We start from the raw sequence: 26,846 nt of genomic DNA on the forward strand, positions 1-26,846 counted from the left end.
CCCTCAATTCACCAAACTTGAATTCCCTTCACCCAAGGATGATTTATGCCAAGTTTGGTTGAAATTAGCGCTGTGGTTTTGGGGAAGAAGATGAAAATTTGAAAAGTTTACGACGGCACCGACTGACAACGGACACATTTCGATTAGAAAAACTCACTTAAGCCTTTGGATTAGGTGAACTAAAAAGTAAAGGAACTTGAAATGTACACAGCATGTGGATTCTTCAATACCGATATGACTAGCATGACCTTGCTGGTCTGGAAAAGGTCATTGATCACAGTATAAAATGAAAGGTATTGTCACAAGAAATCTATATACATGTACGAAAACTGAAAGATCTACATGTACCTTAAATTGTTCAGGAAATATCAAAAATATTATGTTTTCTTTAAAATAGGTCAATCTCCGAGGTCAAGGTCACAAGCTTAAAAACTTTGGTATCATAAAAAGGCCGCGTCAAAAGGAATGCACATATGAAATACAAGAGCTCTATCACTCACCACTCACAGATACGACAAAAACAATAAGCCTCCCAGGGGCATTTGAACACACACAACTTGGGGACATTTGAATTTCGATATGATTTATTAAATATGACAAACCACGGTAATGCTGTTGTCGAGATGAAGATCTTTAAAGACATTGTCCTACATATTCCCATGTAACACTTTGATTCTCTGTGGTCTCATCCTACTTCCGAGGATCACAATCTGAACAAACTTAAATTTAATTTATATAAAGAAGCTTTCATGTATATGTATTTCAACTTTTCTGACCCGGTTCTTTAAAAGATTTATAATTTATCCCACCCTATTTTTGCCTTTTCTTGATTATCTCCCCTTTGGAGGGTACATGGTCCTTCAGTTGAACAAATTCGAACCCACTTTACCCAAGGATGCGTTACTAGTATACCAAGTTTGATTGTAATTTGCCCAGTGGTTCTCAAGAAGATTTCTCGAATATGTCACAAACTTTCAACCGATTCTTTTAAAATTATCTCCACTTAAAAAATTATGTGGCAGTTTATTTTAACAAACTTTTTTTTTTTTTACCCAAACATGCTTTGTAATAGTTTGGCTGAACTTTGTGGTTCATAATTTCAAAATGTTAAGTTTGGTTTGTTTTACTTCCCGTCGAAAATGTTCACTCATATTGAGACGTCACCAGCTGTAGGTGAAATACCACAAATTTATACCCATGCTTAGCGCTTACGGTTGTGACAGTGTGGTTCTTTAACGTGCAAACGCCTGTCGCGATATAGGGCGTTTTAAGGTCATATCCGAAAGACCCGTGATACCGAGCGTTTGGTGGAGCAACCAAGGTCCTTAACTTTTTCAAAAGTAGGTAGACAGGCCCAAGCCCATCGATATAAATTCATGTATTAATCCAGTCTATAGCTGCAGAGAACGCAGAAAAGAAAAAAAAATGCTCCAAGAAGAAAAAAACCACCATAGAAAACTTAAATTCCCGACATTTGCCGAGTCCAACATCCACGGCTCTTTTAAAAATAGGTCAACATATAGTCCAAACACCAACACCCATTGATATTAGTTACAAAAAATTCAAATCAATAGCTGCAGGGATAGAACAAAAAATCTGGAAAACAGTCAACGCGCGGATACAAAGGCTGATCAATACAGAGCTACCGCCCATTGGCGGGGCTCTATAATTAAGGACTTTTTCCAAAATGTCAATATTTAAACCTCTGTTGTGGGGTCATAGTTTGAACTTAAATCTATATTACTAGTATACAAGAATACATAAATAGCTCTCGAAAGCCACAAAAGCGTTGTCAGATTAATAATTTTATCACCGATATTGTGACTATTAAAAAAAACACAAAACATATCTATAATCTATATAGCTTTATATTCATTACACTGAGTACAATATCCATATACTATAATTGTCACTTCATAAAGATAAAACTATCATTATTATTCAGTTTATATCATGAGACGAGATGCAGTGGATACTTGATCGTTCGTTCGACAATAACGCCGAAAAACATTTTACACCCATTACCATCTTTCGGGTGGGGATCTCTTAGGGTCATACACAATATTTCGCTATAAAACACAACTTTCCGTGACATTTCATGTACAATTCACTCGCGTCCTACAAAAAATGTCAATTACCAGTACCCAGTTGTACATAAGTCAGTGAACACTGTAGATGCGGGAGATAATAATAATGTAACACTGTAGATGCAAGAGATAATAATAATGTACAGTTAACTAACCTTGTATAAGAGATAATAATGTAGTTAACTAACCTTGTATAAGAGATAATAATACTGTAAAGTTAAAGTTAACTAACCTTCGTGCAACTGGGTCCTGGTCCGTTTTAGAGTTCGCATATTTATCAATCTATTTAAAATTAGCTGTTTTGAATCCGCTACCGTTACAGAATCGGTAGCGGATCCAAAACAGTTTATTTTAATTAGATTGCATATTTGTACAGTTCCTAGTTGTGACAAGTAAAATTATACAGTAAACTCATTATGCATGGACATTACAAAGTTATTGTAGCAAATGGGGAGAAAAAAAATCTTCGGATCAATCGGGAGACCCTTGCATTACTAGTTACAGTGTACATGCATGTGATCTAACCACTGAACTAACCATACCATGCCGATACACTAATTATAGTAATATTATCTGACTTTACACCATAGGCACTCGACATTTTGAATATCTATAATACAAAAATTGTCTTCAAATAAACCAACTTTTCTCAATATATACCTTGTAAATATTTTGTTTATAGGAAGACTATTTTTTTTAAATTATAGATATTCAAAACGTCGAGTGTCTGTGCTTTAAAATTATATTTCGGAAATCATACAAGAGCTCTCCATATCAAGTAGATGAAAAAATAGTTTCAGAAAAATGGTAGAAAAGTCGCGTATGACCCAAGTGCAATTTATTATACCATTCACATTTTAGTGCCTATTGACTGTATATTCTAGAATCAACTTCAAAATAGTATATATAACCTAACAGGACTCATAACCCCCGCAGGATACACCCAAATGTGGGTACATGTACAAAACTTATCCGTGAACACCACCACCTTTCTAATTAACATCTGATGCAATCTAATTGAAATTAGATGTTGGATCCGCTTGTATACTCGCTACTAGCGAGTATGCGAGCGGATCCATCATCTAATTTTAATTAGATTGCATCTGATGCAGCCTGATGATAAAGAACTTGCAAAATTCATGCTCCTACTAAACAATTCTTACGTCTGAAGCATTCTAAATTACTTATGTAACTTCCACTGATAAGAAATTTTAAAACAAGATCGAAATAGACATAAACGCACTGAACAGAGCACTCGTAACCAAGGGCGAATTTCACCGATATATCACTTGCAATAAGCTTGGAAGAGACAAATACTAGAAGCACAATATGTTGGTCAGTTGCAGTATCCGCACCAAAAATTAAAAGAAGCCTCTCAAGATGTGTTATATGAGCATGTTTGTTTTCTATTACACTTGAAAATAAGGCGAGAACAAACTAAATGCCATCTTTAACCCGAATCACAAAATTCAAGAAAAATGCTGCTTTCAGACGAGTTGGAGGAAGTATCCCAAAATGTTCCATATCAAAGCAAGTTTGGTTGTATTCTACATGTCATAAACTGAGAACATCCTTTAATACCAATAGTAAGCTCATGTCTACCTACATACGGACGTACGGACATGGTAACTCCAGTACATGCACAACCTCCCACCAATTCGGTGTGGATGATAACTGCATGCCACAAAGTATGGTGGGAAGTGAAAACCTTGTACAAAAAAAAAACTGCCTTAATTCTGGTACTCCACTTTGCACACAAGCCCAAGAATGACCCACTTTCTCTGTGTTAATAAAGGGTGCATGCATCTACACTGGAAACACAATGTTGCTCTAATTAATGACCAATTACATGGAATGTTAATTTCAAAACAGAAAGCAAATGGACCTGTAAAACGGTTAGTTTATTCAAACTGTAAAAACAAACAAATCAAATATGTTGTAGATGTTTTGACTATAACTATATTGCACTGTTAATAATTAAAACAAATCATAAATATATATATATAATAATTAGTGTGATTAGTGACACAACACAGTAATGCATGCTGGGAAATAAAAACAAATTATGAATATTCATGAGGATATGCAGAGACAAAGTATGACATGGGCGCTATTATTTTTTTTATCAGTGGCAATTGGGAAAGAAGCTTGCTGGTGGTTCATCATGGACTGCAAAGCATTCCCACTACATTTCTGCTGCAACAGAATCAGAAAATGAAATATCATGACTAGAGTTTTATGACTGGCGTCAAAATAATCATAGTTGCCAAATTTTCCCAATAATCAGAATACATGTTGTACATGTTCATTAATTAGAATACATGTTGTTCATGTTCATTAATTAGAATACATGTTGTGCATGCTCAAGCCAAGATAATGCCTGCTGAACATGTTTGGAATGGAAAGTTTTTCAAAACCATTCAAATTGCAAATGCAACCAAAATGTCCAGAACAGATAATAATCTTCAGGACGGATGTATATACATATTACAGTATAGAAAAAAATATTTAAATACCTAAATGATAGACAATGAAATCTTTGTAACAATTCATACATGCAACTTTCAGATTTCTTTCAAGAAAATCAAAATTATTTCAGTAAGAGCAATACATAAAAATACTTTTCACAAAATAATAAGACTATCAAAAAAGGAATGTACACGTGCTTACACTGGAATGACTTTAAGTGTAAAACATGCAATGTTTATCAAGACTCTACTGTTAAACATATTTCATTAAGACAAGATTAGTGGCACACAAGTTAAAAAGCATATCTGTCTAAAATGGCACCATATTAGTATAAATATTTGTATCAATGCGTAGGAAAAATTATTTTATATAGACATCATATGGTACTGAAAGCACTTCAGAAAATATTGAAAATGTATTCAAACTGTAAAAAAACAGAAAACATACACGTACATTAAAATTTTGTCACCAACTGCATTTACATGAAATTCTTGACAATTCCTTCTTCAAATTTCAAGTAAAATTAAAAAAATTGAAAAAGATCAATGGCAAATCTAGCACTCCTTGTGACAATTGTTAGTAAATTGTTTGCTGTACTTGAGAGGTGACAACAAAATGACGTCTTCTTTAGTGGCTCCAGCTGACACAGAAAATGCACATAATACTTATTATGGACAAATGGTCATTGACGGAAACAATTATCTTAAATCAGAAAAAAACACATTAGGATCTACAGGGGAAAAAATTCATAAAATTCATGACTAGGACAGCACATTACAATATTTCTAAAATACTGTTACTCTCACACTGGAATGGTTGAGGGAAATAAATAACTGTGTACACTACATGTAACAACACACACACACCAAAAAGCTGACCTCTGCTACATAGAATAACAAAAATATAGCCATTCAAACACCAACAAAACTTACAAAAAACACAATGTAAAGTCATTTTAATGTTAACTTAATCCTGAATCTTTACATTATTTTGGATTAATATTGGATCATTACCATTACAACATCCTCAAGATCTTTTCAAAAAACAGTCATGAAGACAAAATGAAATACCTCCCCCCCCCCCCCCCCTTTTCCTTTCTAAATTAATTCAGTATTGTATATTGTATCCCTAACATTCATTCACTATCAGACTCATTCAGACTATCATTCAAGCTCTTTAACGAATCAGGACATTCACAATCAGACTCGAAGAGAATCACTCTAGCTCTTTGACGATATCAGACTAATACAGAGTATCACTCAAGCTCTTTAACGATCTGGACTTTCTTCTTCCAGTGGAAAAAAGAGTTTTCTCTCTTGACAGAATTTCTTGTGTGTTGGCCAGTCTCTTTGTTGACAATATGTACCACAATACCTGAAAACATATACATGTATATACAATTTGATATCACTGTAACAATGATCTCCTTATGTTCAAAAGCATTTGATTAATCTAATGGTAATGTTCTAATCTCATATCTATGAAAGGTGAAGATAACAAACAGTGATCAATCTCATAAATCCCATAAGCAATACAAAGTAGATAGCTGGGCAAACATGGACCCCTGGACACACCAGAGTATGATTTTGGTAACCCTTTCCAATTTCATACAATTGTACATGATATTGTTTATCTTTTTTACCTTAAACTTTTGTTTCTATCTTGTGATTGTATCTGATCTTGCAACTTGTATATCTCTTTTTTTTTTCACAACCCCTGACAAGCATAAGCAGGGGAACGATTACTGTCGACTGAGTAATAATGAAACTATGATTACTGCTATGACTTCCGGTGATGTAGTAGTGATTTATTTAGTGCAGACACGAGGCATGGAGGTAAGTAAATTGTCAAATTTAATTACTATGCATTAAAATCACTCCACTTTTAAATTCAACGAGTGACCATCCAACAACATGTTTCATTGCATAGAAACAGAATCTAGAATGGAACACGGGTGGACTGTTTCTGTAGACATTCACGAAAACTACAGATGGTTGTACCCACAGATTTGTAAACATTCCTTTTTTTTGGGCACATATCAATTCAGTAAAGGGAGTTAGAAGAAAGGATACTTTCAGCTTTAGAGATACAAGGATAATTTTCATATTCAGTAATCACAAGACACATTTCATTGAACATTTGACTGTTTTCTTGAATAAAACGCAATTTTAAACCCTGATTACTTCGTGTAACTTTGCGTACAACCATCAATGAATTCATAAATTGATGGTTGTACACAAAGTAATCTTTTCCAGCCCTACCACTTGGTTGCAGTAATCATCTAGTCACATTAAAGCCATCTGCTTGTCAAACTATCAATGATTTTGCATTGTCAAAACATGACATCAAAAGTGATTCTTGGAGGGAAGAATCATTACTCCATTAATGGGGGTATATTGTGTATAGCTAATAATTCTTTAATAATAAAATGTTCCTGAATTCTAGCATGCAATACATCAGCTATTATTAAACACCAACTTTTCATGAAATAACAGAATCCTCACTGATACACTCCCGAGTACGAGTTACCGTTATTTCAGGCTTCGTTGTAAACAAAGATCAGCTATTGTTTGGTAAGCTCTGGTAGCCGGTTTCGATATTTTGTCAATTAAGTATCAATCAATTCTTACAACATTTCAACCCAGATTTACTGTTAAGAAGAAGTAAATATTATCATTCATAGTTTGCAACATTCCAAAAGCTTTAATGGATGCCTTTGGATGAATGTTGAAAATGTGCACAACTGTGATATTGCACACATTCATATCAGAGCTAATAATGCTTCAGTTTCTAACTTGATGACAAAATGTATAAATCATCATCATAAAACAATTGAAATATAGTTCAGCTATATTGAACTTTTAAGTGAAAACTGGCACTCCTTGAGTTTGAAAAATCCACTCACAAGTTAGTGAATTTTTCAAACCCAACTCAGTCAATGTTCACCACCATAAGTTCAATAATATTGGAACATCTACAGCAGATGCAGGTAAGCTGCTGTGGATGGACTTAAAGAGGTATGGGGGTGGGGGTGGGGAATTAACCCTGCTAAATAAGGGGCTCTAATTATTGAAACAACTTTCTACTTCTGCAACAAAATAATGTTAACAATGATTTGTTGGCTGAAAACATTCCTTATAATCAAAATAAACTGTACAGTGTTCTTGCATACCCATTTCACTGCATATTAGGGTAACCTAAAACTGTTTGTCTTGATATGGGATCACTTAGTTCTAAGTTACAGAGTATAACATGTACTTGTGTGGTTAACTGGATTACATACCTGACTTCCTGACATCTCCCACAGATGCTGAATTCCCGGACTCTCTTCTCCATGTTTGTACAAGGAGGGTAGTGGCACTCATAATACACACAGACTTCATCTAAATTGCAAACTTTTGTTTTAATGTAATCTTAAAATGGGACGAGTTTGTCCAAAGAAAGATACACTACTGTTCTTTGATATAAAAAAAATTCCAGTTCGATTTCAAAAGTGAATAAACTTACCATGGTCTATGTGAACGTCTTCTCCATTGGGACTGAATTGTTTTGTGTAGACATGTGAAGATGGATAATGCTAAAGAAAAAGCATAACACCTTAAAACTTACAATATGGGCATCAATTTACTGTCTTTTCTAATATAATTATAAAACAAGAGGCCCACAGGCCATATCAGTCAAATAAATATTAGCCCTAAGGGCTTCAAAATCTATAATAATTTTCCTGTTCTTCATATCTAGCAAATAAATTCTAATATTCAGCAGCAGCATAAAACAAGATGTGATCTTTAACACAAATGCTTCCCAAAGTGCCCATATTGATGACAGACTTTACATAATATAATATGTTATATTAATACAAAATGACTATTTTGGATCTGCCCTAGAGTCAAAACTCGGGGGTTGCAAAATTCACAATTCTGGTACATTTGTGCATCCCATTCTGCTTTTCCTTGATATATACAATTAGTTTTTCACATAGCATCAGCACAATTAAGAAGTTTTTCAAATGATAAAGAAATTTAATAACTGTGACTATTCCTGCCCCACCCTGGTACTAAAACCCCAACCCCTGGGATCATGAAATTTAAAATTTTAGTAAAGGGCTACCTGCTTGTTCTAAATTTTTATGTAGATTTAATTAACCCCTGGTAATGCCAATAACATTAATCAAAAGATGTTATTCAAATGTTTTACACATAAAAAAGTATAAATATGCCAAGCTTGGCCTTAAGCTTGAGTCATAACCTCTACCCTGGGGATCATGAAATTGACAATTTGGTAGATGCCTCCCTGCTCTACACGACTATGTAATTAGTTTCCTTACAGCTGTGCAGTGGTTGAGAAGATGTTTACAAACTGATCCTTTTTTTTTTGCCTTGCCCCAAAGGCCCACGGGATGTAGGAGTACGGTTTAAAAAAAAAAAAACAACTACAAGAACTACTTACTGGTACTCCTTCTAAAGATCTATTTATTTTTGATTTAGTATCAATAAAATTAAACAAGATGCTATTTACATACTTCACACTATATATCAAGTTTGGCCCCAAGGGTCATGAAATTTACAATTTTGATAGAGAACTTCCTGCTCTTATGCATTTAGTAAAAAATTTTTTTTACAGACATGTGGTTATAGAGCAGATTTAGGAAAATTGGTCTATGATGGCAGTTTTTGCCCTGTCCCTCTAGCCATAGGGGTGCAGGAGTCCTCAATTTTACAATCTATACACCCTTGTCCCAAGCATACTTCATATCAAGTTTTAAAAGAATTGGAAAGGTAGTTATCAAGAAGTTAAAAATGTTCAATATTGTTAACACACACATTTAATCACTCTGACCATTCACGTCCCACTTTAGATATCAAATCTCTACCCCTGAGATCATGAAATTTACAATTTTGGTACAGACCGTCCTGCTCTACACGACTATGGATTTAGTTTTTCTTACAGATGTGTGGTTGCATATAGGAAGAATTTTGAAAATCAATTTGTGGCCGCTTTAAGGCCCCAGGGGTGCAGGAGTCCTGAAATTTATAATTTATGTCCCCCTTGTCTCATAGATACTTCATACCAAATTTGAAAAGAATTGATCCAGGAATGGTAGTTATAAAGAAAAAGTTAGAAATGTTTTAAAATTCTAAACACACACCACTTTGGCCTTACAATGGTACCAAAAACCTCTACCCCTGGTTCATGAAATTTACAATTTTGGTGAAGGACTACCTGCTCCTTTTAAATATCCCTTAGTTTCAATTCAGTGTCAACAGCATTTAATAACATGTTATTTTAATGAAATGTTTACACATACACCCTTTGTGACAAGTTTTGCCACATCCTGGAGTACAACCTCTACCCTGAGGATTATGATATTCAAAACTTTGGTAAAGACCTTCCTGCTTCACGTAACTATGCATTTTTAAAAAAAAAAATTTAACAGATGTGCAGTTGTAAAAAGGAAAATGTTTGCAAATTGGTCAATTTTCTATTGTGACTTAAATCAGTGAGTGATACTTTTGTGACTTAAATCAGGGAGTGATTCTATTGTGACTAAAATCAGCATAGATTGACAAGCCTAAAAACCAACATGTAGTCTGCGGTGTAAATATGTTTGTAGATTAGTGTAGTTTTATGTTGTCCAGAAAAATCTGACAATCTGGTTGTTCATGTCATTGGTCAGTTTAGTGATTTGTATATTTTTTTTGTATTTGACTGGGTATCTGACATTTCTAGGTATCAGGTGTTGTTGGAACTTTTTTGGTGCTTATATACATGTATATACAGTATAGTTTGTCCAAACCGGCCTCTGAGTACTCCAGCGCTCTGTCAATTCTGGCCACAAAATATAGTCCCTAACATTTCTTTAACAAATCCTTTATTAATAATTCCCTGTACTCCGTATTCTGTATACCGGCCAGCTTACACAGTCCCAACTGCTATCAATTAACTTTAACTATCCTGTGTAAACCGGCCGCTCGATGATACACCACCCTAATTGTATTCGGTGTACACAAGGTCCCAACTGCTCGTAATTAGCTCTAATTATCACATTCAAACCAGCGCCACCCCACGGTGACCAACCTGTCGGTATTCGGTCGATCACACGCGGTGTACACAAAGGGTGTCTCAAGGGAAGCCACAGGTAAGTAAAAGATTGAAACTGGCGATGAGTCGCGATCAGTTTAAAATAAAACCTGATTTTTAGGGGGTGCATTTTTCAATTATGACAGCACCACGCACGAGGTAATGGCGCCCTCCCCCTAACGACAGAGACGAGAACTGACATTAAAATACAAAGTTCAATTAATCAATGAATTCGATACATTCTTGGAATGAAACAAAATCGGCAACAATCCCGTTATGTTTTCAAAAAGCAGGGTTTCTCCTCGTGGACTTCTCGGAGCTCTACGGAGAATCAGACAGTGATGATATGCAGTTAGTTAGCTCAACTCCCCATGTCCGGTCGATCACTCGGCATTACATCAGTTTCCGTTTCACAAATTGAGACAGTTGAAAGCGATACATTTACAATGAACGCTGGGAAAGACAAATTTTAGACGAACACAACACAAACTTGACGAACGCACATAATGTAGCACTTGATAACGGCAATGATGTAGACGAAATTGACAATTTACCAACAGAAAATTGCACGAATAATTCCCAGATTTTAAACTGTTTAATAAAAATTGAAACCTTTTCAAATGAGCACGACAATAAAACACTGACATTTATATTTTTACATTTTGAATTCTTTTGTGATATAATAAAACGTTAGCAATCATTACACACGTATGAATAGATAGTGAATACAATGGAAACAACTCTCATTATTGTCGACATTCTGCACTCCGGACTCTGTGCAAACCGGCCAATTTCTTTGGAACCACACATGGCCGGTTTAGACAGATTATACTGTATATATAAAAGCATATATATATATATATATATATATATATATGTGTGTGTGTGTGTGTGAACTTACACATTCTAATGGAGCAACTTGGAGTTGCTGAACAGCCATCCAATACAGAGAATGTTCCCTGTTTTTTGTAGAAGGAAGATCATCATATACCAGCTGCATATCCATGGGAACCAACACCAGATTCTCCAACCGATTGTCTACAGTCACCCCATTATTATGCACCACCTTCCAACCAGCAGCAATACCTCCTCTATGTCTCTCCCTGAAAATATCAGTAAAAACCCTATATTTAACAGAGTTCCAAATTACCTATGTCCGTAAGTCCGAGACTAGTAAAAAACATGTTGGACTAGTAAATTCTCTATGGCACTAGACCATACGGACTAGTAAAAATTCGGATATCAATCTTGAGTTGGTTAAGATTTTAGCCAATTTGTCTGAGATGTTTGAACTTATGGTCGATTACATATAAGTGTTTGTGTGACAATGACATGCCGACCTTCACAACACATGGACATTTATGAAAGGGGTTATGTCAGTATGCTTTTGAAGATCATCATCGCGAGATCAAAATAAAGTATGGTTGTCTTTTTCTACCGAAGTGTCAGAAACTGAAGTGTTTGCAGCTATGAAGTGTTTGGTTTGATTAAATACTATTGCATAAAATGAATTTATGTGATCATTTTATATGATATACTGGAAGGACTAGTGAAATGCTTTGGAGACTAGTGAACATCAATGGTCCCTAGTCCGTACGGACTAATGCTTGAAAAAGTTAATTTCGATTCACCCTGTTTAATAATTAAATAATGCAAATACAAACATATACATACATTATATGCATGATCTATTCTTGCTAAAGTTAATTACCTTCCAGCATCCTCTACTTCTTTTAGCAGAACTCTACTATTAGTTAAGTATTTTGTTAGTGATAGCGCATGGAAATATATGTCACAGACCACACTCATACTTGGCAGCTTGTAAAGTGTATATTTCCATATGGTAGCCCTAGAAAATTATGAAACAAATTTATCCAATCCAAGACTCTCCTGTAGTCGATAATTTATTAATCATTTGAAAAGATCCTTAACTGAATTGTTGCGCACATCAAATGAAGTGATCAATAATTTGAGTTTATGTTAAATTGAAGCTCCATAGTTCAATATTTGTATCAGATCTACTCTTTTCAAAATATGGATGTGGATAGTTTATTTTTCAATTACCAGATGTATGTTTAGAGGGTAATCATAACTTTGGTATGGATGATCAACAAATAGAGATATTCACATTTCCAATGTTTTCTGTCTTCGATATCTTTACCTATTGTAATGATAGCATAAATGCAAAGCAGAAGAACAATATGCGTATGAATCTTGTTAAATATAGTACATCTATTTCAGTGGTTAAAAGGAGAATACGAAAAATAAAACGCAGGCGGGTATGAACTGGAATGCTTATTCACACCGACCTACCTTTACATGAAATGCTTCGTGAAGACTGTTGGCCTGAAGTGTTGCAATTCATGCGCTCATGTATTTTTAAAAAATGAAATTTATTCATCTAATGATGATCATTATCCAGTATATGCATTTACAGAAGATTTGACCATCTAAAACCTGAAAAGCAAGGCACACCCAAAAAACAATTTATGTGTCATGTCTACTGGTAATTTGACTTCCACACCTATACATGAAAAGTTAAAACTCCTACCACCACTCCTGAATTAAACAATGGTTTGATTGAGGATCTCTCAAACCTAGCCCATTATCTTAATTGATCTATGACAATAGCTTCTCTATAGGCACACTAATTTAACACAGGGATGGAGAGACAGCTATAAATGCTTATTGATCCCAAATTGAAGTGTCTCCCATGATCTTAATTGATTAAAACAAAGTGTTTTCTGTATTGAGCTCATGAACAACTGCTGCACAAATATGGGCCCCACATTCACAAGCTTCAGTTTGATGAAAAAACGTAGACACTGGGAAGTAGCTCTGATTTTTTCCATCAAACTTCCTTACTAATTGTTATTTTTGGTGCGTGTGCAATCGTACGATTTAGGATATACACACTTGTACACCAGAGTAATCACCAACTGCATCTGAAGCAGATAAAGGCTTATCCTATATATAAACATTACCAAATAAATAAGCTTGTCTTCATTTCCCAGTACATGTAAAAGTATGGTTCCTAGTTATAATTACTTCTTCATAATAGTATCACATTTACAAATTTTAATCAAAGGCTTCAAGGGCCTCACAGAATCGATTCGTCTGCGATTTCCAACAAGGGGTGGGGGTATACAACACCGTCTTATAAGCATTTAATTCCGAATCTTTAAAGTATGGTAAAACATGCGAAATTATGCTTAACTAGATATTTATGAAAACGCAAAGTCACAAACTAGGAACACAACACATCGGCTGGAGGAATTTACCCATAAAAGCTTCAAAAATTGTGTGAACATAAAAGTTCAAGATCAAAGGTCATTATTCATGATAACCAGCACATCTACATGAGATGACCACTTATCGGTACTTGTATGTCAAATATCAAAAGCCTACAACAAAACAGTAACAGCCCAGACACAATTTGTAGCAGCTATCAATACAAATTATTATCTTGGGTCTCTTCCTTTGTTCTGCTTACATGAAGTATTCCTGCAAAAATGTACCATGTGTGTACGTAAATGATGTTAACTCATTCATTGTTTATCTATTCCTTAATTCATGTCAAATATATTTAAGAATTCTGGATTTACATGTGGAATAACACTGCTGTTGTGAGTGTAAGGAACGATAACTCTGGGTAGAGACTGAACAGTGTACATGACGTATTCATGCACGTTCACATCAAATGATAAAGAAAATATTATTGTAATTAGGTAACACTGCTTCAAATGCAAGAACACAATAACCAATACTTTGTTTAATCCAACCACTTTGATATGCACATTATTTCCCATATTTTGCCGAAATTTCTAGGACCATGCAGAGATTAAGAACTATTTGCATTATCTTGCGTATGTATCAACAAAGGTTTGTACTAAAAATCCAAAGTGCAGTGACAGTGATAACAAGGGTCTTCTCGCTGTTGCGAGCCGACTGAAAAATTGCATAATATATATATAAGAGCACTAACAGTGAATGTTTTATATGATCAATAAATCCAAAAATGTGATGTACTCATGCATGCTTGAAAACAAATAACACAATTTACAGAGACTCGGAGGGGAAACTTAAATTTTATGAAATTGTTAATGCAATGAATGAACTGGAATTATAAGAATCAAACATTCTTTTTGAGAAATTCTTCAATGTGTAAACTCCAAACATTTTACTAACAAACTAACATAAATGTGTTTCACACTTTTATTCAGTTCGTGAGTAAATTGTCCAGAGTTTACACATCGATAAATTTTTCTAAAAGAATGTTTAATTCTATCATATATATTAAATATTTATATATAACTATTTTATATAAGTATATACAAACAATTACTGACATTCTTGACTTTTTGTATTCTTAATCACATTTTTTAACATTTGTCTTTCCTTTTGAATACATCTTTACAATCTGTATGCTACAGATAACAAATAAAGCAATCAGAGACACACTGTCAGTCAGAGAAATAGTTATGAAGCAGATTATATCAAGGAAGTACGACCATCAGCTACTGTGTATGTGTACGTGTGTGTGTGCATGAGTGTGTGTGCATGTGTATAAAGTATGTGTATAACAAATGCCTATGTTGAGTAGCATAAATTAATATACTGCTGTGAATAATGATACGATAAAAAATACATGAATGGGTATTTGGCTGCATGCAAGAAAACAATGATTTTAACCTTTTTTCCAAACATGGACCTAATCTAATTACTAGGGCTGAAACGATGCATCGCGATGTAGTGGTCCCGATTCGATATTCGATTTATTCGGGGTCTGTTTCGGTTCGATATGGTTCTAAAATCATAGTACACATTGCTCTTGATAACACGGTTTCTGAATAGCCAATGGAATTGAAAATTGCCCAATCAACATACAAGTGAACTTTGCTGTATCAAAATGGACACAGTCGAGTTGAAAAATGCACCCCCAATGTTCAAATCCTGGGTATGGCGACATTTCGGCTTTAGGACAAGACTGTGATAAGTGTGTTGCTTAATGTTAAACGTTTTTACATTATGTAGAATTTATTTGCAGAGAGCAATAAATACAACGAAACATAAGAAAATTTTAGCATTATAAAGAATTTGGTATATGCTATTGTATCGAATCGAGACTAAAGTATCGAAAATCGAATCGAGAAGGTACTGTATCGTTTCACCCCTACTAATTACCATAAGAAATCATGTAGAAATTGCCCAGACTCCCTCCCCTTAATCATGTTGTATGTGTAGGCATAAATATGGGCACCATTTCCATCAGGATCAACTTCGACTTTGGCCTGAAAAGAAAAAGCAAGGATTTGGAATATATTTATTAACAATTATGTTCCAACATTAAATAAAAGGCCCAAGAACTTTTAACAGTGGGGATCATATATGAAAACATGAAATGTATATAGGAAGTGTAGCATGTAGATGATGCAATGCATGCATCATTCAAACTCCGAGAACACAGCGGGCTTCAAATTTTGTGATTGATCATTACAAATCAACTGGTCATAAGCCACCTTTACACCAAGTAATGTCTCTGCATTATAACATTGTTGTCTTGATACAAAGTGGGAGGAAGGACATGTAGACAGATATGACAATTCCTAATATACTTCCTAATGTACTATCTAACTTTGTTTGCAGGGGCCATTGCTATGAACTTATTTTGCTGTATGTTCAGGACTCTATAAATTTCAATGCCCCCCCCCCCCCAAATTTTAGTAGATGCTGCAACCCATTATAACTATTATATGTCAGTCTCTATACTAGACGTTCAGTTTAGTTGCTTTGAGTCCAACACATTGTAAGAAGAATTTAAAAGAATTATTACATATTTACTTTAAGAACCAGATCGAGTCCTGTAGCATTAAAATCTCTGAGACCCAGGGGACATGGATGATAGAGGCTTCTCATTATTACTGTATTAAGTTTGATATCCAGGAGTTAAGAAGTTTTTCACAGAAATGAAACATTTTCAGTATATCAGACGTAAAGCTGTACCCTTACTCCTGATCATGAAGTCATGAATTTCACAATTTTGGTAGAGGCTTTGCTCCTTATTGTAATTGTTACAATATATACTCAGTTTTGGCTGTTTGATGTCCAAGAGTCGAAAAGAAGATTTGTAATTAAAAAAAAAAACTCCTTTTCACTACATATTAACCATATAGAGCTAGCCCAGTATTACTCTGGAGTCAGAACACCTGACAAGGGCCTATGAATTTCACATTTGTAGTTGAGGCTCCTTATAATTACATACACATATTCAGTTTGGTTGTTTCATGTCCAGGGGTAAACAAAGGAAAATAAAAGGCTCATGGGCCATACCGCTCACCTGAACAGGAGTTCCTAGCAATAAACAAGCTTAAGCAAAACTATTTTGGTTCAGAACAAGAGGCCCACAAGCCTTATCAGTCACCTGAATACTAGTGAAAAAGTATCACTACTTCCATGGGCTATGAAATCTAGAAAATAATTACTGTTCTGAATATATTTAAGCTAAATTCTAATGTTTAGCAACAGTATAAAACAAGATGTGTTCTTAAAACTTCACTGCCCGCAAAAGTGCATACACTGATGAAAGGCTTTAAATAATAGGTGTATTAACATTAAAACATCAAAATATATGACTAATTTGGACTCATCCTAAAGTCATAACCCTGGGTTGTGAAATTCACCATTTTTTGTACATCCTTTTCTGCTATTTCTAAGTATGCATTTAGATTTTATACAATATCAGCAAACTTACACATAAATACTATATATACTAAGTTTGGCCCCACGCTGGGGTCAAAACCCTTACTCTGGGGAAAATCAACTTTACAATTTTGGTAAAAGACTAACTGCTCTATCCATTTAGTTTCAATTTAGTTTCAATAGCACTAAAGAAAATGTTATTTAAGTGTTTTACACATGAACACTATATAACAAGTTTGGCCCCGCCTTGGGGTCAGAACCCCTACCCTGGGGATCATGAAATTTACAATTTTGGTAGAGGCCTTTCTGCTCTACATCACTATGCATTTAGTTTTTCTTACATGTGTGTGGTCATTGAGAAGAAGATTTTTGAAAATTTGTCATTTTGGGACAGTTTTTGCCCTGCCCCATAGACACAAGGAATCCTAGAATTTACAATTGATGTTCCCTTTGTTCCAAATGTTTCCTACCAAATTTGAAAAGAATTGGAATGATAGTTATCAAGAAGAAGTTAAAAATGTCTATTGTTCACACATTTAATAACTGACCATTTTGGCCCCACCCTGATACCAAAACCCCTACCCCTGGGATCATCAAATTTACAATTCTGGTAAAGGACCACCTGTTCTTCCTAAATATCTATTTACTTTCAATTTAGTATCAATAGCATTAAAGAAGATGTAATATAAGTGTTTTCCACATAAACACAATATAACAAGTTTGGCCCCGCCTTGGGGTCAGAATTCCTACCACCCCAGGGATCATGAAATTTACAATTTTGGTAGAGGCCTTCCTGCTCTACATCACCATGCATTTAGTATTTCTTACATGTGTGTGGTTCTTGAGAAGAAGATTTTTGAAAAATGGTCAATTTTGGGCAGTTTTGCCCTGCCCCTAGGGGTGCTGGAGTCCTGAAATTTACAATTTACGTCTTCCTTGTCCCAATGATGTTTCATACCAAATTTGAAAAGAATTGGACTGGCAGTTATTAAGAAGAAGTTAAAAATGTTCAATTGTTAATGCACGACGACGGACAAAAACCAATTGCAACACCTTTTCAAAGGTAGCAACTAAAAATTTATTAATTATCAATCTTAATTATTAAACTTGACTACAAATTCATTAATTATCATGTCCTTGTAGATTCTAACCCCCAAAGGATGTGTTGTGTCATTTAGTTTGGTTAGGGCCCTATCCATTTGCATGTATACTTTGATGCCCTATTGTGGCCCCAACATAACCTCAGGGGTCATGACTTTCACAAACTTAAATTTCCACTTTGTCTGAAAGCTTTCATGTAAATTTCAGCTTTTCTGGCCCAGTGGTTCTTGAGAAGATTCTTAAATGACCCCACCATATTTTTGTAATTCTGTGATTATCTCCCCTTTGAACAAACTTGAATCTGATCTATATCAGGAAGCTTTCATGCAAGTTTCAACTTTCTGGCCCAGTGGTTCTTGAGAAGATTTTTAAAGATTTTCCCTATATACTCGCATGTTAAACTTTGATCCCCTATTGTGGCCCTTCCCCTTCCCCCGGGGAACATGATTTTAACACACTTGAATTTACACATGTCAGGAAGCTTTCATGTAAATTTTAACTTTTCTGGCCCTGTGGTTCTTGAGGAGAAGATTTTTAAAGATTTTCCCTATATAATCACATGTAAAACTTTGATTCCCTATTGTGACCCCACCTTACCCTTGGGGGTCATGATTTGTACAAACTTGAACCTGCACTATGTAAGGAAGTTTTCATGTAAATTTAAACTTTTATGGCCCAGTGGTTCTTGAGAAGATTTTTAAATGACCCCACCCTATTTTTGCGTTTCCATGATTATCTCCCCTTTGATGAGAACGTGGCCTTTCATTTCAACAAACTTGAATCCCCTTCACCCATTGAGGCTTTGTGCCAAGTTGGTTTCATGTAAATTTCAACTTTTCTGGCCCAGTGGTTCTGGAGAAGAAGATGGAAATGTGAAGACATATTTTGACCAGAAAAGCTTTGGCTCAGTTGACCTAAAAACAGTACCTCTTATGATTGGAGAGATATGGCTTATATTCAAATTTTCTAAAAGTGGGTCAAAGGTCAATGTGGAGGCCACCAGTTCAAGGGTTTTGTGTCAATGGAAAGGTCTTGCCACAAAGACACATACCAAATATGAAAGGTTTACCTCTAATGGTGTAAAAGATATGACCAAGGTTAAAAGTTTTTTGCCACAGACAGAGAGATAGATGCAAAGACAATCTAAAAACTATATGCCCACGAATCTTCGATTTCGGGGGGCATAAAACGTTTAATACTGACTAGTCAATTGGAAATAAATAACTACCTTTTTGCACTTGATATATATCTGGGCAAATTCATGATATAAAATTGGACAGTTTAATAGAACATATTAGGAGTATTGTCAATTTTTAAAATTGCACCTAAATCACAATCTTGCTTTAAAATCTAAAATGTAGTTGAAAAAAGTGGGGTTTTAGATCAAACATTTGAATTATTCGCCGAAATACTAAACTTTTATACAAAATTTAAGGTAAATTAATTCAAGACTTTTATCAGAATCCGTGCTCTGTAAATGGAAATCCATATCACCAAACATTTGAATCAGTTCCCAAATCTCTACTATTTGTATCATAAATTACAAAATAGAAAGGCATGAATATTGGGTAAAACAGCTAGAAACTGTACAATCAGGCAAATTTAGAACTTTTTGACTAAACAATCCTTCCACCACAAAATGTAGTCCCTGTCGAATCCTTTCGAAATTTAAATGGATACAAAACTCTTTCATCTGAACAGGGTTAGATAATATATATATAAAGTATTTGGACCAATGAAATAAGTACTGAGCCAGTTCCTACACAGTGATAGCATCCTGTGCAGTTGTGCTCAAAAGTTGAGGATCTTACTTCCTTTTAAAGGATGATTTTTCAAAGATACCAGGGCAATTTGTACAGAAAAAACTTCATATGAGTTTTAATAACAAAAAACAACCCCACCCATTCCCTAATGATGTAATAATTCAATAATCAGGACCTTGGAGTAACAACTATTGTAATCTGTTCCAGGTTTAAAGCTGTATAGAAAAGCAGATAACTATAGTACTGTTCAAACAGATCCTTCGAGATTTTTCGTGTTTATACTTCTTATCAATGAAATATTACTTGTTTGGAATTGACATGGGTGCTTTTAATAAAAAGCAATCTTGCTTTTCTTAAATTAAGTACATCATGTTTTTATTACCTCAAATGCATAATGGTTGATCAGACCAATATCTCTTTCATCCAGCAGTGCAAATTTAACCTGAAATGCAATAAAAACTTTATATACACATTAATTATCACCAATCACAAGAATAATAAGTCTACAACCTAAACTGGGAAGAAAATGAGAGAATCCAACATATTAATTTTCTTATATTGCAGCTTAGATGTCAAATGACACTTTCTAAGTGTTTTATCACGCATACATTTATTAACAAAAAAGTAGATACCTAACCCAAAATGTTACAATCCAATCAGTTATCTGCAACCTTTAGAGACTTGCTAACAGTCGATCATGTTGTTCATGCAAAACCGTGACAACATCATTAGCACCTCAAAAACACATTCTCATTTATAAATCCTGCCTCCTAATAGGACAGGTGCAGGTAATAATACTCCACGTACTACAAACATATCACCCCTATGATTATGATAATTACAACACTGGTAATATTATTTTTGAAAAAAATCATCAGTGAGACTTTATTCATATATATCATATGCAAAAATATATTGAATAAATATTATCTGTGTGTACATTACTTTCAACAGCATATTTAATTTCTGAAGGGGGAGACTAAAAGGGTGTGTGTGCATGTGTGTGATCATATAATATCCACGAGTCCTAATGTTGAGAACATTATTTTCACTGTATTCAGTAACTTTTGTAATGAATATGTTTTCCCTGAACTGTAATTTCATTGTGAAGTCCATCATCAAAGAAATGACCCTAAGTCCAGACCTTCAGTACTAATTCTGTACTTTCTATCTGGATAGTTGGTAAAATGGGTAGTAAAAACCGGGCCGGGCCGGGTCAGATCACCTTCGTAATCCAATTTTTTTAGTTTTCATCGTTATTTTATTTTCGTTTGGTGTGAAACTTCTTAATCATAATCTGGATGATACATTGGATCTTCGCTACAAAAATTACCGCATAATTTTGCTTCACTGTGAAAATATCAATGTTTGTTTATTTCAGGTTGGTAAAATGGGTAGCGAGGGAAAATACACATTTTTCTGCGATTACGGTTGAACTATGTGACACAACAATGAAACTACACATGATTTAGATAAATATTATGATAATTCATCACCAAAATGCTATAGCACTTGTTATGCGAGTCTTATATATTTAATATTCACGATTTATTAAAACCCGGGCCAAAAGGAAACCGGATACGGTAACCCAGGCCAGATATTAAAATTCCGAATAAAATGAGGATGTTAGCTATTACTAGGGGTGGGACGATACATCGGTGCACCGATGCATCGCGATATTTTTTCTGACGATCTACGTATCGATACACCCACTGAAATAACGATACTTCCATTTAATCCAAAAAAATCCGAACGGAAGAATTCAGTTATTTTACACTCGAAAGTGAAAGTAAAAGTACGATATGATTGTCAAAATTGGCGGCGAAGCAGGACTTCGTCAAATTAGTAATACCAACTGGCGCTAAATCTGCGGTTTGGGACTCATTCGGGCTACCCGTTTATGAGAAAAATGGGGTTCGAACCACAGATAAATCAAAGGTAGTCAAGTAACTATGGTGCTATTTCATTTCTAGTCAAAACTATGATGTGAATTTGTTTTTCCCTTATTAAATTTGAAAGTTTGAAACTCTTTTTACAGTCTTTTACTAACATGAAAAGTATCGCGATATATATCGTATCGTGTCTATGGTATCGTGATACGTATCGGATCGGCTTTATGCTGTATCGTCCCACCCCTAGCTATTACGTGCACGATCTCATAAAGCCTGACATTGCACGGTTCTTACCACTTGGAGGTATCCTCATAAGAACCATCTTTTTAATTTAAATTTTAACCTAACTATCATTAAGTTACTTATGACGGTGTATTCGTGTCAATTTAACCTAGCAGAAAAAATAAAAATAATCGTTTCTACGATTTATTAAATGGTAGAAACGATGTAAAAAGTCGTTTCTACGATTTATTAAATGGTAGAAACGATGTAAAAAGTCGTTTCTACGATTTAGAAAGACGTTTCTACGATTTTTAAGGTCTCAGGTGACATTGCAATTGCTTGTCGTCTGTCTTTGTGCGTTAATCAAATTTTTAACTTTTTGATAAGTATGATCATTCCAATTCCTTTCAAATTTGGTATGAAGCATCTTTGGGACATAAAAGGTAAATTTCAGGACTGGCCTTAAAGGCAGGGCAAAAACTGCCACAGAATTGAATAATTTTCAACAATCTTCTTCTCTACCACCACATATATGTAAGAAAAATTAAATGCATGGTGATGTAGAGCAGGAAGGCCTACCAAAATTGCTATTTCATGATCCTCAAATTTAACTTAAAATTTAACAAGCATATGCAGACTTACTTGAGTGCCATTTTGAAAATAAAATTTATTTACATATACTGTGTTGTTAATTGTTTCATTTAAAAATTAGATATATAATACCATCATTTTATATTATGAATATGCACACTTCATATCTTGATATTTTAAGATGTTTTTAAATATAATATATCATTTATTTATGAAGAAATGAATACTAGCACTATAAATACAATGTTTTAAGTCATTATTATACAGATCATAATCAGTATGGTTAAAATGATTTTAATTTTTAATAAATTACCATTTTTTATTATTTTCATTTTAATCAGGCAGGGTATACATAGTAATTAATTGCTCTCCATATAATCCTCTTTAAACTCTATCTTCAGTTTAAATATTCATAAAGTAGGCATAATTTATCAGTCGGTGATATTTTTTTAGGACCATTATTATTGGTTAATTAATCAAAGCATTAGCAATTAAATCGGAATAAATAATGCCGGCCCGGGTTGACCGCATCCGGTTTCCTTTTGGCCTGGGTTTGGAAAAATCGCCGATAATTAAGATAAAAGGCATTTAAATGGTCAAATAATGCATTAAGTATCAAATCCAACTCTATGTGAATTGAAAAAATGCTAGGTTTTCAGCAGCAGATGCATATTATACGGGAAATATGCAATAATGTGTGTTTTGGTCTCGCTACCCATTTTACCAACCAGATTTCATACAATCATTGAAATCCTTACCTATAGGTAATATTATGTGCTAAAATTTGTGGCGAAGACTAAATGTATCATTGAGAATATATTCCGTAAGTTTCAAAGGAAACAATGACATATCAAAGAAGAAAACTAAACAATTCGGATTACGAAGGTGATCTGACCCGGCCCGGTTTTTACTACCCATTTTACCAACTATCTTCTATCTGATACAATTTTGTTTCACATTGGTAGATAACAAGAAATGGGCCATATGTTACCCACAAATCTGGAAGGTTGGCCTGCACCTGTTGGACAAATTTAATAATTCACCAGCTTTATCAGCAAATGAGGCTTTAGATAAGTTTACAATGGACACAGATTAAGTCTCCAGGCATCCGGACTGTTATATCATCTGGGCGATAGTAATAAGCCTGCTTTTGATAATATGTAAAGACTGTCCTCTCTCACACACATACACACAGAAAGAGAGAGAGAGAGAGAGAGAGTAAGCTTGCTTTTGATAATATGTAAAGACTGTCCTCACACACACACACAGAGAGAGAGAGAGAGAGAGAGAGAGAGAGAGAGAGAGAAAGCCTGCTTTTGATAAGATGTAAAGAGAGAGAGAGAGAGAGAGAGCCTGCTTTTGATAAGATGTAAAGTCTGTCCTCTCTCACACACATACACACAGAAAGAGAGAGAGAGAGAGAGAGAAAGCCTGCTTTTGATAAGATGTAAAGTCTGTCCTCTCTCACACACAGAAAGAAAGAAAGAGAGAGAGAGTAAGCCTGCTTTTGATAAGATGTAAAGACTGTCCTCTCACACACACACACACACACACACACAGAGAGAGAGAGAGAGAGAGAGAGAGAGAGAGAGAGAGAGAGAGAGATCATTACTTATACTTCTTATCATGATATCATGTATAAAGTTTAATTTCACTTGTACTCCTGTGATCAATACATGTCTTTTTCCAGTTCATTTGCCAAAATTTCATTTATCACACATCTATAACTGATAAACATATCTAAAATCAGATTGTATGCAAGTATCCTACTTTTATGGGGTACTAAAATTAAACATAAAAATGTTAAACTTTTCTTTCCACCAACTAACATTTCCCAGTTTCCTCTACTTTACTGCCTCTTAGAATTGATAATATTCTACATTTGTCACCAATCCATAAATTGTCTTTGTAATGTGTACCAGCATGAACATAACTTCCAGAGAATTTTGTCACCAAACAAAAGCAATTGTTTGGGATATAGAACGTTTTCTCTTGTTCAATAGACTGGGAGAGTTTTGTTGGCAATATCATTTAATCTGTCGATATAATGTACGTGGAGTGCAGTCATCGAATCTGCCACAGACTTTTAAAACAAGAACAATTTTCACTCCCTTGTTGAGCACAATAGACACTCCATTAGGGTGTAATAAGTACCACCAGAAAGTAAACACAATCTGGGGATCAATCTTATTTTTACAATGTCAAGTTTTAATTTGATCTACCCAGTACATACTTTTGAGAACATGTTTGAATGCGGTATATTTTCAATCAATATTTTCATTTGTATACACCCTTCTAAATTAATTAAAATTTGTCCACCCAAAGATTCTTTTATCTTTAAAACAGTATCCCCATAATATTAACAACAACAAAATATTAGACTTAGATTTCCAGCCTTTGAGCAAATAGTTGGTATTCTATTGCAGCAAATTGGCTCAACATAAATGTAATTATGCCTTATGTGAAAGTGGCAGATGTTTTTCCCAAGGTTTCAGTATACTACTAATTTGCATTGTGTGAGCTATAGATGGTAAATGGGGGCAGCTGTCACCATATGCCAACTGCTAAAATTACAGAAGGGCCCTTTTTTTCAAACAAATTTGTCCATCAGCTGTTACAAAATTCACACCCTTTTCATTGAAGATCAAATTTGAACAAAGGATATGTGCAAAGCACAGTCTTCACCAATTACACCCCCCCTTTTTTTTTTAAACAAAGAGAGATCCAGAGAGAGATCTAATTATTGTCTTTCATTGAATATTATTTAATTTGTTTAATGTAAAACATGTTACTTTGATTTCCACAAATTTAAAGCTGCATAAAATATTCAAAATATGGCAATATGTTGGATTAAATAAGAATTAAGGACCCCCTCATGCCAATCATAGTACAAGTCCTGATGTTCCTCTGTGGGCCCAAATCGGTTGAATAAAATATTCTATTCTATATATTCTAGCAGAATAAGGACATTGTTAGAATCTAACTTTATCATGGGTATCCTGGTATCTACAGGTACCAAAGCCAAATAAACTTATTTAATTCTTATGAATCTGAACACTTAGAATGGAAAGAAGAAATAATCAATATTGGCAAAAAAGAGGGATGTTATTTTGTATAATATATATATGCAATAATAGATAATTAGGCCTAAATGCTACACCATAATGTTGCTGTGATGACACGAATTTTATCAATTATGCAAATGCTTTGAATCTTCACCAGATGCTGTAAATCATTTTTTTTTTCTTCCTTCATATAATGCACGCCATCAAATATCAAGTAAGAAATGTCAGTAAAATTAATTAAATACTGCAATCAAGCTGTAACAAAAACATGTACTTTCGATAGAGGTCTATATTGACAAAAATGAAACGAGAGCGCCATGTTGTTTACTTTCACCACAGGCGCTCTTTTAAATGTATTGTAATTTTCTCACCTTTCCCGCGGCTTTCCCTAAACTGACGATTCCGAGTTTTTGACCAGACATTATATCGTTTATTTTCTCCTGATCAGAAGCTCTCTGGTCCAAATCCTTCTGCCGTGTGCAGAACAACGTGCGTCTGTCACACCGACTCCATTCTCCCTTTCAGCTATTGTTATCGCAGTGTACCACGTGCTAAACGAAACGCGATTTTCTTCCAATGATCGTTTCGCGATGTACGTTTTCCACTAGAGGTCAAAGGTTATGTTTACATTCTACACGGAAATTTCTTATAGAATGAAAACATCAAAAAAAATATATATAAGCATATATATGACTTGATTTAAATGACAATCTATAAATAGTTAAGTATTTCGTTTGTCAAGAAAATTTGATGACATTAAACATTTGCTGATGAAGGTATCTGACAGTATACATTAAAGGGACTGATTCATGATTTTTTTTAGGTTTCACAAAAAAATTAAGGTTATTCATCACGACAGAAGCTCAATATAGAGAG

At 34.4% G+C, this 26,846-nt stretch overlaps 1 protein-coding gene across 2 annotated transcripts; it reads right to left on the bottom strand.

Annotated features, from left to right (window-relative positions):
- Nucleotides 1–3,969: 3,969 nt before the first annotated feature.
- On the bottom strand, nucleotides 3,970–26,542 carry LOC125680337 (zinc finger MYND domain-containing protein 19-like). Of its 2 annotated transcripts, XM_056157146.1 has the most exons (8): nucleotides 26,342–26,520; nucleotides 20,583–20,642; nucleotides 15,822–15,928; nucleotides 12,349–12,486; nucleotides 11,539–11,740; nucleotides 8,064–8,133; nucleotides 7,840–7,939; nucleotides 3,970–5,930 (listed from the first exon to the last, which is right to left on the bottom strand). In XM_056157146.1, the coding sequence occupies exons 1-8, from the start codon at nucleotides 26,390–26,392 to the stop codon at nucleotides 5,825–5,827; spliced, it is 834 nt and encodes a 277-aa protein (XP_056013121.1). In that variant the 5' UTR covers nucleotides 26,393–26,520; the 3' UTR covers nucleotides 3,970–5,824. The 2 variants fall into 2 exon arrangements, with proteins under 2 accessions (XP_056013121.1, XP_048775779.1); XM_048919822.2 differs by lacking the exon at nucleotides 12,349–12,486 and having other exon boundaries at nucleotides 26,342–26,542.
- Between the last annotated feature and the right edge of the window lie 304 nt (nucleotides 26,543–26,846).

This window comes from Ostrea edulis, chromosome 2, assembly GCF_947568905.1.
Source record: "Ostrea edulis chromosome 2, xbOstEdul1.1, whole genome shotgun sequence".
In the NCBI taxonomy this organism is placed as follows: Eukaryota; Metazoa; Mollusca; class Bivalvia; order Ostreida; family Ostreidae; genus Ostrea; species Ostrea edulis.

Excerpts from the sequence above, each read along its gene's own strand:
- LOC125680337 (XM_056157146.1), bottom strand. The coding sequence starts at position 26,392 with ATGTCTGGTCAAAAACTCGGAATCGTCAGTTTAGGGAAAGCCGCGGGA. Across the intron at positions 20,643-26,341 it reads TAGGGAAAGCCGCGGGAAAG|GTTAAATTTGCACTGCTGGA; the intron begins GTGAGAAAATTA and ends ATTGCATTTCAG. Across the intron at positions 15,929-20,582 it reads TCAACCATTATGCATTTGAG|GCCAAAGTCGAAGTTGATCC; the intron begins GTAATAAAAACA and ends TTTTCTTTTCAG.